General features: G+C 34.9%; 1 protein-coding gene across 1 annotated transcript in view; it reads right to left on the reverse strand.

Moving 5' to 3' along the window:
- The window catches only part of LOC149807158 (microtubule-associated serine/threonine-protein kinase 2-like), a 346,090-nt gene extending 334,968 nt beyond the window's left edge, over positions 1 to 11,122 (reverse strand). The window contains exon 1 of the mRNA XM_089962846.1: positions 9,101 to 11,122. Within this exon, the coding sequence (XP_089818972.1) occupies positions 9,101 to 10,362 (1,262 nt within the window). The 5' untranslated portion in view covers positions 10,363 to 11,122. The remainder of the gene's footprint in view (positions 1 to 9,100) is intronic.
- Positions 11,123 to 12,420: the final 1,298 nt, after the last annotated feature.

The raw sequence follows: 12,420 nt of genomic DNA on the forward strand, positions 1-12,420 counted from the left end.
AAGGGTCTGAACAGCTACAGTGGAAGCAGAGCAAACTGGGGACGAGCAGGTTATGCAATTGTACAAGACGTTGACTTAGATTGTTCACTCGATCCTATGATGAACTAAATCTATCAGTAAACAGATCGGCTATTTTATTTAAACCTATTTGTGTTTCTTTGTAGTTCGGTGAAAGTTTTATTTCTAAAAGCAGAGTATATTCCTGATGTAATGACATCTCACAGTTGTTTTATGTAATTGATTAAATTATTTGTTACATGTATGGGGGCTCGTGTTGGTTTTTATATATATCTGCTCAGATCTCTATTTCACCTATAAGTTTCACCACTTATATTTATATTTACTCGAACCGGGCAATAACATCGAGGGCGGTCAACCTCTAGATAACGAAAACCAAATCAAGCAGGACACCCACCAGAAAACACCCCTTACATAAACAATGCAGAGGTCTCACTAGGATTTTAAAACTAGAGTCCAGGACTCCCATTTTGGTAATAAGAGGAGTCCCACCATCAAAAGTTGCAGTCCCTTCTTTCCTACAGAATCAAAAAAGACGTGAGTGCATCTACTTTTAGATGGAGAGGTTTTCGTAATGTAATCACTCACTTTAATATAGCTTCATTACAACAGTCCATTGACAGGATTGCAAATTTATGTTTATTTATTTGTCTATGTCCTTGTAGTAAATTTAGGCCATGGTTAAACAGTATCTGATTTGCTGATTTCCCCCGGTATTTTTGTAAATACGTGTCAGGTCGGAAAATAGCTTAGACCTCAAAGCGCAGCTCGCTAATTCCACAACATAGTACTGTCCCATACATTTCTGACCTACATAATTTGCATTTTAAAGTTAAATCTTGAATAAAATAATACCTTGGCTTTGCTTTGAATGATCTGTATATTTTTCTGAAAATATTTGCCTGTTGATTTATGAAAATAGACAATCTAATAAACTGGTACATCGCAGACTTAGCAAAGTCCACCATTATTTCCTGTTAGGCCTACTGGTTCACTTACAGTTTCAAACTAATTTTATGATGAAATAGTGTACAAGAGGCGATTAATATATATCTAGATCACCGATTCTGATCTTAAAAGACATGTCTGTATGTTTTATCATCAAAGGATATCATGCAGGAAATTGATATTTGCTAGCTTACTAGAAAAAGGGTTAATGGTCAATCAGCTATCAAAACATACGCTCGTGAGTGGGCAAGAGTTTGTTTGTCAATGTAATTGATATCAAAACTAGGCCTAACTACTGATGTATTGATGAATACATTTTGCTACAACACTAGAACTAAGGTGAGCTGCATTTTAAAAAAATATGGCCAGTCAACGTACCTCTTAAATAGCTCTTGTTTGTCCATCAGAGTGATACAGAATTTTGTCAATCCAAGTAAGGACTTATTCCAAACACTAAGCTAGGCATCACACACTTTCTTACACTTAGCTACTGTCCTATCCAAACTATCAATTCTAGCAGCTTTAGCACTCTTCTGAATCTCGTTACTATCTTCTTAAGTTTGCCATTTAACCCCAAAATACTTATCCAAATTTACGAATGGCATTTTGTCCAAGTCTCAACATGTTTTGATTCTCGTGCACTACTTATTCTGATACATTCGGAAATGAACACAATAATGAAAGCTAAAGTTGTTTATTTGATGTACTTTTATAAATGACCACATGTACATCTCTGGGTCTTTCTGCCTCTGAATTCTATCACTGTAAATATCAGTACATTTTCGCATCCGGCCGCAAGTCAAAGCCTTTGAACTTGCCACCCAGCTATTGCATCATGTTCTTTTTGATGCACTCTTATAATGGCAACATGTATGTACATCAAGGGGGTCTTTCAGTCACTGAATTCTGTCACTGAAAATATCAGCACAGATAATTGATCAACACATTTTCCCACAAAGCAGGTGGCTGAAGCAGGACTGGCAAGTCTTCGAATTTTGCCACACACCTGTTACATGCATACGGAGGACTCCTGCCTCAGTGATTTTCTGCGTCCCAGATCAAAAATTGGTGTCCAAATACGCGTAATTAAGTGTTTCCGAAATCTCTACAATGGTACCATAGTCATTACAAAAAAAGTGTCATAGCCCAATCCAAAATCTAATTTTGGGCCACTCCTGTATTTTAAATAAAGTGCCCATTGGTCTTGTCAAATAAAATCCAATCTCAGAAAACGTAGATCAAGTTGATGATTTGTAGCATTTTATTTTCAAGTCACTGAAAGATTACCGGTAATAAGTAATTAATATGTATCCAATATATATATATATATATATATATATATATATATATATATATATATATATGTAATTAATATGTATCCTATATATATATATCCATTACCCTTAAAAAGTTTGTCCACTTTCCTTACTTCTATTGAAAGTTTGTCCACTTTCCTTACTTCTATTGAAAGCCTTCAACTTTGTATACAAAGCAGGCGTGTGATCTATCAATGGGTTACCTATAATTAGTGCTCATTTAACATACATGTGATTCTACCTGCAGTAGGACAAAAATACTGTACATACCATATTATAATAGATATTAGCACTTCTGTAATAGAAAAAAATACATTTTTACATGTTCTTTCCATTCATTACAGAAACCTCTCAGAACCAGTCTAACGGGTAACGGAACTGTTCCAGTATTCGTGTTGCAACCTGGCGGAATAATGGGATTATGGCTAACATGTGCACATAACAAGTTGATTAATGTGTAATCTGGAGAGTTAGGCCAAATGCAGGATACTGTTTGAGGTGTTATAAGCAATAAAGTGATCATATGTTATTGATTATGGCTGTTGAGTCTGATTAAAAATCGACATTCCTTTGAAGGAGGTGAGATAAAAAGAAATGACCAGTCAACAATGAGTTTGGCAGAAACATTCTTTTTGGTCTTGTTTAAATGGTTTTCATATAAAAGGGATTTTTATGATTCACAAGCCAATACATGTACATGCAAATACTTTCATCAGATGGAAAAATTTATTATTTTTTCTCACTGACAACATGTACTTCAACAAATGTATGCTATTGTTTCAAAATGTTATTACATTATATACCAGTTCTGACCATAGCCATACCAACAGATATTGTTTGCTACATAATGTCCAATGTCGTTGACATAGACAAGTATTTTGAAAAATAATGAATTTGGATATTATCACTTTTCTAAAATCCCAGTCTGATCTGAAGGGTTATAAACAATATATATGTTGTTTTCTCCAAAATGTATAAATTTATGTTCCACACAAGAGTCTGAATCCTGTCCACCTTAATCTATCCAATAATCTAAAACATCAAGGAAAATAATCACTGATCTAAGCTTGTGTATCATAACAAAATGATAATTTCACTATCAACTGACATCTTACATATGACAGCAAAATCAAGGAATGACTCTGCAAATTTGTATAAATTATGCTTGGTTGTTGTTGTTGATGTTGTTGTAGGGTTTAACGCCATTTTTCAGCACAAGATAGGCTATAAAAGGCGACCAGTATAAATGGTGGAGGAAGAACCTGGGAAAACCCTTGAAAGAACCACCGACCTACGAGAAGCTACTGGCAAGCTTTCTCACATACCCACTTAGCCCGAACCCATGCAGACACACATGAGATGGCAGTGATCCATAATGGTGAGCACTTTAGACCACTCAGAGCTCCTAAATCAGACTTGGAAACAGCTATTCATAACTTAAAACAATATCTGGATTAGCCAGTTGCTCAACTCATCAAGAGTTCAAAAGATGGTCAGCTTATGCGAGAAGCCTGTGATGAATAGGAAATTTTAAAAAAAGCTGCAAATGGCTATTATTCATGGCTGTAATTCTGAAACATTTTGCAGATATTTTTGGAGCACATTATGCCATGGTAAGCATAAAATGTAATTACATGTATTAACACTGACATATGGGCTGGACTCGCCATAAATTGGCAGCTTGCAATAATAAACTCTCTTGTTTGGGAGCAGGATTGGATTTTAATTAGGACCTGCTAGGATAATGGTCCAACAGATACGTTAATGTAAGGTCAAGTGTAAAGCTGTACTGAGGTCACTTTGTGCCAATACCGCGTATAGCCGATTATTAAAATTGCCGATACCGATTATGAGACCAATTATTTCAAGAAACCGCCTGTTCTACAGTTAGTGAAAGCACTAGCATTTGATTGACAAGTAAACCATGCCCTAAAATGAGTGCAGATTTGTTGCCAGTTCAAATGTGGTCTCAAGCTACCATATATGTGATAACTACTTCCCACATTTTATATCCCACCTTATTTCTTATTGTTAACTCGTATATGCAAATAAAACTTTTGACTAAATAACATATTTATTCCGAATTAGTTTTTTGGGGGCACATTTGCTCTGTGATATGTTTCTTCATTCTTTCTTTTAATTTAATGATTGTAATCAATGCTTATATATATACGGTATAGTAATGCCAGGTCAAGTTGACATGTGTAAGTTTCATTGGTGGGAATGGCGATCATAATTTGCTTGTTGATAAAAAATATACAGCATTCAGTGATCATTCCTGGGATTTAGGAAGCAGTTCACTAACAAGCAAAGCATGTAAAGCGCGGCAAAAATAAATTTCTGAACTCCTGGTTGATGGAAATGTACTTTGTGAAGCTAGCCATAAAAAGGGGAGGGGGGGGGGGCCATTTAATTCCTGAATGAGTGAAATTGACGGTCGCATTATACGTCACTTATCTTACATAGCAAAGTATGGTCATTGGGTTTTATTATTAAAATGTCATTATCTAAATAAAGTTTCTTACAAAACTATTATTTGGAAAATAATATACGTAATATAGATTTGCTTAATACCTGATGTTTCTATTGAAAAAAGAGAGACTGTAGGAAAGTAGATATTTTACATTTTGATAATACATTTATTTCAGGTGACAAAGGTGATGCACAATGCAAAGACCATGGAAGTAGTGCAAAACAGTCATGTAATGATTTATTTTGTAATATTATGGCTGTATTGCTTGTTGTTAATAAAGTAATAACTATCCCATCTTTTTCAATTTTCATTGCCTATTACATTAATAGTCTTGGAAAAATATTCACTACTTATTCTGGTGACATTTTTTTGAAAATTGGCAACAAAATATTGAGATTGGCTATTTTTTTGTGACAACTTTTTAAAAGCCAGGACCATCCCTGTAATGTGTATGCTGGAAGTTCAACGGCCACGTGAGGCCTCATTGGCTGCTGTAATTGGGATGAGTGCATGCATGGAATTGATAATTTGTTGTGAGCAGACAACCAGCGGTAGTTTACAGCAAGCGTGTTAAAAAGTATTTACTTTTAAGAATATACTGTCTTTCAATTAACCCCCAAATCAAATGTTTACTCCTTAATTTCTACTATTTAATTCTGATTTAAAATTCAAGCCATGTCAAGATGAATGTTATGATTAAATTTATATTTTGGAAATTTGTTTACATCTGAACCGATTATTTCTACCGATACCGATTATACAGATTGTTCCAATAATCAGTCCGATTATGAGTATGGCCGATTAATCAGTACAGCTTTAGTCAAGTGGAGGAAAGGACAAAATAGAGACAAGTCAGAGACAAATTTTGAGAAATTTTAAACATCATCCCGCAGACTTCTCTTCCAGCACAAAAACATGGACTGCTGAATTTCGCAAGGAAATTAATTAAAACCTTGAATTGCATCGCGAAACACATCCTGACTCATAGCTTTGCCAATCAGAATTAACTTTCTATAACCACCAAAAGTTTAACACTCACATCAAAGTCAGATTAATTCGCTCTAGTCCACCTTTATTAGTAAGTTCTCTGGCAAATATCATTTTATGATGGACCGATCCAGTGGCCTAGTGGTTAGAGCATCTGCCTCAGATGTGGGAGGTTGTAGGTTCGAAAGCTGGCCGAGTCATATCAAAAACTTAAAAAATGGTACTAACAGCTACCTCACTTGGTGCTCAGCATTAAGAGGTTAGTGTTAGGACTGGTCGACCTAGTGTCAGGATAATGTGACTGGGTGGGACATCATGCTATATGTCTGCGGCATGATGCCCCAGTGCTAGACATCACTATAAACTGCCACACTGCTGACATTATAGCAATATGACACAAATTGTTAAAACTACATTAAAAATCATAATCCCAGACTCACTTAACAATAAAATGAATACATTAGGCGAAATTCACATTTGAAGAAACCCATCTGTTGTCTTGGAAATAATCTTATACAGTTGCTATAAATAGCAAGAAGGAACATACTTTTATGCTATTCTTACGCAGCAGTCACCAATTCACATTTTCAAATTTATAAGTGGAATTGAAGAGATGATAATAAAAATGACAAAAACAACTTTTTATTGCTTTAGTTTTACATTATTTTATGTTTTTTTAAGGTAACAAAGAAGCACAATCATATATTCTAGTGTAAAATATAATCTGGTGAAACAAGTATAATGATTATGCTAAAAGGATAATGGTTGGAATACATTTAACAGTGACCCATCAACCAAAATTTCACTTCACCTACCTTTACAAACAAGTTTTAAAAAAGATGTAACATGTATCTCTTCTCAAAGACAAAATTCTTTCTTCAGAGATAGCTTTAATTCACATGCAATAAAGATGAAAGATATTAAACAATATCCATCACACTGTCGCAAAAGGCAACTTGCATCTCCGTTTTGATAACATGACTAGTTTTCCCAACATCCAGCAAACAAATTGCATTAACCCTCAACCTTAATGATAAAAACTGCATTGCTTTCACATATTGCCACCTATGATTACAATATTAACATGACTAGAATACAAGCAATATAAGATATTTTGACACTTGATTCAGAAGCACAAATTTAATTTGCATAGACTGGTCACTACAGATATGCACCAGTGACTGCTTAAGGCTGGAACACAGTACTTTGTTTGGGAAACACCTGGTCAATGGTCACAGAAAGGAAGCGACTATTACATGCAGGACAGTTTGAAAACATGTGACCACCAAATAAAGGTGACCATTATATCTGGTTTTACCATACATCATAAATGGATTCAAGAAACAGATAAATGAAATAGAGTGCAGCCATAATTAATTGTATGAAATATTTGCAACAAAAATGATAATAAAATTTTAACACAAATGCCCCATGACCCCCACCCCACCCCACCCGCCGGTGGAAACAAGTCAAATGTGCAAAGGAAATGTGGTTATGTGAGAAAGTTGCCAGTAGCTTTCTAGTGGGTCGATGGTTCTTTCTGGGGTTTTCCCAGGTTCTTCCTCCTCCATTTATACTGGCCACCATGTATAGCCTATCTTGTGCTGAAAGATGGCATTAAACCCTACAACAACAACAAAAGAAAACATCAGGTGAATGCAAAACTTCATACACAAAACTTAACTGAAATCACTGAAGCATTAAGTATGAGTCATAGTGACCTGCCATTGGTGGAATGGTATTACAATCACAAAAACACCAACATCCCAAGCTGTGTGACTCTGTAGCCATCAATGCCTAAGAAACTGACTTTAATGAAAAACCTGACTGACAATGAAATATTGGTCACAGAAACATACTCTTGGTGAGATGGTGTTGCACTTTCCGAGACACTTTTATATACATGTACCAAGTTGGATGACTGTAGGACAAAGAAATTGACCCACATGTAAACACTAAACCTAATGAGGGTATGGCAGATGGACAGAAGGATGGATGAAGAGTAACATTATATGCCTTTGGCACATTCATTGCAAAACATAAAAGCACACACTTAAAAGAGTATCTAAGTCTTATGAACAAAAAAATACAGTAAAAAATATAACTAAGACATGGACAATCCAAAGTTATATAGGATAGACAGGAGAAACAGTATAGGTTTTTGAAACACACCCTAAAACATAAGATACCACAGAGGTATAGCAACATTTAATATTTACTATTTATGGGAGCGTGTGCATTTCAGTAAAACTGTGTGAAATCTAATGTGACTGGTCTATTTTAGGACCCATTCCACTTCAAATTTATGCAAGTCAAAACTGGCCAGGTTAGCATAACAATGTTTACCAAATGGTTCAGCTCCAACACAGCTGTATCACTTGTTATGTCCCTGGAGCACAAAACCATGTCTTGTGCTTGTGCCCTACATTCTTAGCTAACAAGAACATTTTGTAAAACATCCTGGTGTGCATTCATTCTTACACTAATTTTTCTGCTTACATCCAATAAAACTCCATAAAATGTTCATTACTCTATCAAAAGTCCTGTATATTTTTGTGTTATTTGTCCCAGTCTTTCACAAGCTATTGATGCACACTACATGTATTCACATGCATTTTTATTGTATCATTGTCACTGTTGTTATCCTCTTCTTCTGACAATTCAGTGCATGATACTTCTTTATCCAAGTCCAAATCTCATAAAATATACAACTGTAGAACATACAGTATCTTTGCACTTCTTCCTCAATATTTTCACGAGCAGATCCATGAGATGACTCAGGTCTTCACTCTCATAATAATCAAATATCACTCTGAAATCCACTATTGATACTATTTTTCATGAAACACTTCTAGAAAATCTGACGTCAGTAACCTCAGATAAAAAATACTTAATATTTAAAGAAAGAAAAGTAAAGTAATTTCTGATTGGTTCAACATTATCAGGGTCATGGAAAACCCCATTTGTGACCAGAGACAGTTTTACTACTGAACCACCGAAAACATGATCGGTCATTAAATGAAGTAAGTAAACCAGAATAAAGGCATGATCAGCCAATGATTGAAAAAAAAAGATATTATCATCAATGAGCAAGTTTACAAAAGATCCCTAAGAAAAACCTTAAGGACCTTAAATGATCCCATTTTTTAAAACCTGGTTTCTATATGCTAAAATGTCCTGCCAACTACAATGCTATGACATACAATTTCCTAACTGTTCATGACATATGAAGTGTAACATATTTACATGAACTCTGGATGCTGATGCCATCACCACAGATGTGTCCGTCATTATGCTGCACTGAAATCTTTGTCTCACTATCTACTGAAGCTGACAACAAACAAAAACATTTACTTACTTGAATTTGTCAAGTGTCATATCTGCAGGCAAGTAGTAAAGATAGGAAGATAGTCCACATTTCCGCATGAAATCTACAAATGGCAGCCTCTGTGACACCTGCTGAAGAAGCATACCCCCTTCCCCAACTTTAGGTGGTGATGCTGACTGGCGCCTTTCTGTGGTTCCAGAATCTTGCATTCGCTCAAGAGATGTGACAATCTGAAGTTGCTTGTTTAGGGGAACAAAATGTCCTGGAACATCCATTTCCTGTAGCTCATCACTGAGATCACCACTCTCTCGAAGCCTACAACAGTCACTATCATCGCTGAAATCATCGATCCTATTCCTTCCCTCAAGGCTTTTTAGACTAGTTCCTGTACTAGTCGGAGAAAAGCCAGATGACATAGAACTGGTTTCCAAATCCCTCATATTTACGTCTCTTATTAAACTAAATCGAGGAGGCCTGTCAGCTTTATATGGTTCAGATATTGATGATTTGGATTCATTTTGAACTGTAAATTTAATGGGTGTACTTGTTGAGCTGCAATCATTAATAGTGAAATCTTGATCTTCATATATTTTGGTGTCACTATCATCAGAAATAAGAGAGTCTGAACTAAGTACAATTGGAATAGAAATTGCTGAGCTGATATTTGAAACAGAAACCTGTGAACCTTGTTTGAAAATACATGTACTTTGTCCTTCGCTTTCTTCTTTTTCACTTGCTGTAGGAACATTTACAGAAGAGAAAAGATGTGGCTTACAACTTTGTTCCCTGGGTTTGCACCAAAACTCTTTAAGTGGCTGCTGTAGTTTTTCAACAGTGATAGATAAAGCTGGGACAACAGGCTGTGCTATTTCATCTGAGACTTCTGTAGTTTTTTTAGGACTCTCTTTACTGCCATCCTTTTGTCTGCCATAATCATTACTGCCATCAATTTCATCTGATGGCCTTGGTGTCTGGTCTCTACTAAAAGAAGTTTCATATTTCCATTCTCTACTACTGGAAGGTTCATTTTTCTCCTCCCATGTTGAAATACTTTCCCTCTGCTTTTGAAAGCTTTTCTTTCCTTCCTTTGATTTCCTGCCTGGTGAGGAGTCAACATCTTTAGTAAGCCCTGTATCCACATCTGTTGTTGCTTTTGCTAATTTCTTCTTTTCCTCAGAAGATATTTTCTCCTTGGCTCTATTTGATTTTGATTTCCCAAATTTTGGAAGGATATCTCTCTTCTTACCCTCTCTTGAAAACTTTTCATTCAAAGATTTCCTAGAGGAAGCCATGGTGGTTAAATTGATGCTGACTTTAATGTAACATTTTATTATACATACATGAACAGAGTATTCCAAACTCTACCTTCATCATGAAACATGACCAATTATGAGCTGATTACTATCGTATTTACTTCAGAAACATTTTCAGGAAATGTTCAACCTTCCATTCTCATGTTGCTCATGGTCTGGATACAATTACGAGTCAAAAGCCACATGAAAAAAATCAAGCTTTCCAGCTGCTGACTGCTATATCCGCAAATCTAGTATGCAGGGTCTAACAAGTCTATGCCATAGTACTTGCCTATGCTTCCGAACGAAAGGCAAGTCACTCTGTGGTCTTGAAGTAACGACATTTCAAAATAAAATTCTTGACAAACGCTAAGGCGATCTGCATATGTTATGAAACTACACATAGTATTTATTTACTCTGTGGGCCATTTCAGAGCGTCCTCGAGTCATGTACATTTGTTATGGTGTTTGCATGACGGCCATGCCATCAACTGACAAGTTAATATGACACGATGTTGGGCATCTCTCTTCATTTTCAGCAAAGCCATTGTATTATAAGACCAATAAATGGTAATTATGTAAGACTACAAATAAACGGGATACCTTCTGCTATTCTTTAAGATCGTTAAAAAAAAAATGGTCATAAAATAAATATACCCTCTCCTCCGCGAACTTTGTTGTCACTGTTCATACCGATCATCATCGAACAACTGAATCTTGGGTAAAACAAAATGTACTTCCGGAATTATATTGAACGTGATAAAAATCGATGACTTTGACGAATGACTGGACCATGGATGATAATAAGGATGAGTGACAATGATTGCAATACAATCTATACAATGCATATAACTTCGGCAGTAAAAGATTCGTGTAATAATTAGAGCTAATCTATATAATGCACTCTGTTTTGCAGGAAAAGCTACTCAAAAAAACGACTTAACTAGGATTTGAGGAGTAGCCTCCCTGCGAAGGATCTCCCTAAACACCATATGGATTGTAATGAAGACGAAAATACAGCTATGTAAAAGATATTAATGTAAAGGAGAAAGAAATTAATCATTTTATACATTGATTATTATGAGTTTTTGGTAAATAATAAAAAATATTTATTTTTTAAAAATTTTTTTTTTGCTGTTGTTAAAATAATGACATTGATATGAAGGTGCTGCTGCATTACATTGATAGAACACCACTTGACTATAGTGAGAACCTATTGGAAAAGAACAATAACCAGTTTGACAGCTATAAAGACATTTTTTTGTTATATATATATATATATATATAATGATTACAAATCTTACAAATTTGTGTTGTTGTTTTGTTATAATTTTTCATACTTTTCGCTTTTTGTTTATATCTAATTTGTTAATTTTTTATCCTTCATTCTTATTATTGATATGTGTTGTGATGGAATTAATGTATACATATATAGAAATAAATTTAACTTTTATTCACCTGAACCCAGTTAGCAACGACTAAGGCTTCAAGTCATTATCATTTTGCCATTGTCTTTCTTCACTCAGCTATTATCCATTTTCTCTGGTGAAGTTTTTTCCCCCTCAAAGGTGTCTCTGGTATAGTATTTGTACCATAAGTAGAAGTTATTGTTTGTTTTTTAGCCTTGTCTTAGAAACATTTTCAAAACAATGCTTCTTGTTCATTTTCTGCGTTTTTGACACCACATGTCAATGGATGTTCTGTTTGGATATAAAATATTTGTAGAAAATCAAATTCAGATATAGATTCTATACCAAAAGATTTATTCAGAGAGGACACACACACACACACTTGAAACATACATAAGATACACATGTAGGTATGAGAGATAGGAAGGTGGTGAAGATATCTAAGTTTTGTATCTCAGTTTTTTAATATTTGGCATAAGCCTAAAGAAGACATTTTAAAAGCATGCTCTTAAAAAGAGTGCTGGTTTTTCTTTAATATCTATGTAAATGATATTTCAGAATATTTCTGCATAATAAGTAAAATACATTATGTACATAGTCCTATAATGAATATTGTTACCTGCTACAGTCATTTGAAGTCAGACAAACT

This window comes from Sinohyriopsis cumingii, chromosome 1 (assembly GCF_028554795.1).
Source record: "Sinohyriopsis cumingii isolate HCF-2022 chromosome 1, ASM2855479v2, whole genome shotgun sequence".
In the NCBI taxonomy this organism is placed as follows: domain Eukaryota; kingdom Metazoa; phylum Mollusca; class Bivalvia; order Unionida; family Unionidae; genus Sinohyriopsis; species Sinohyriopsis cumingii.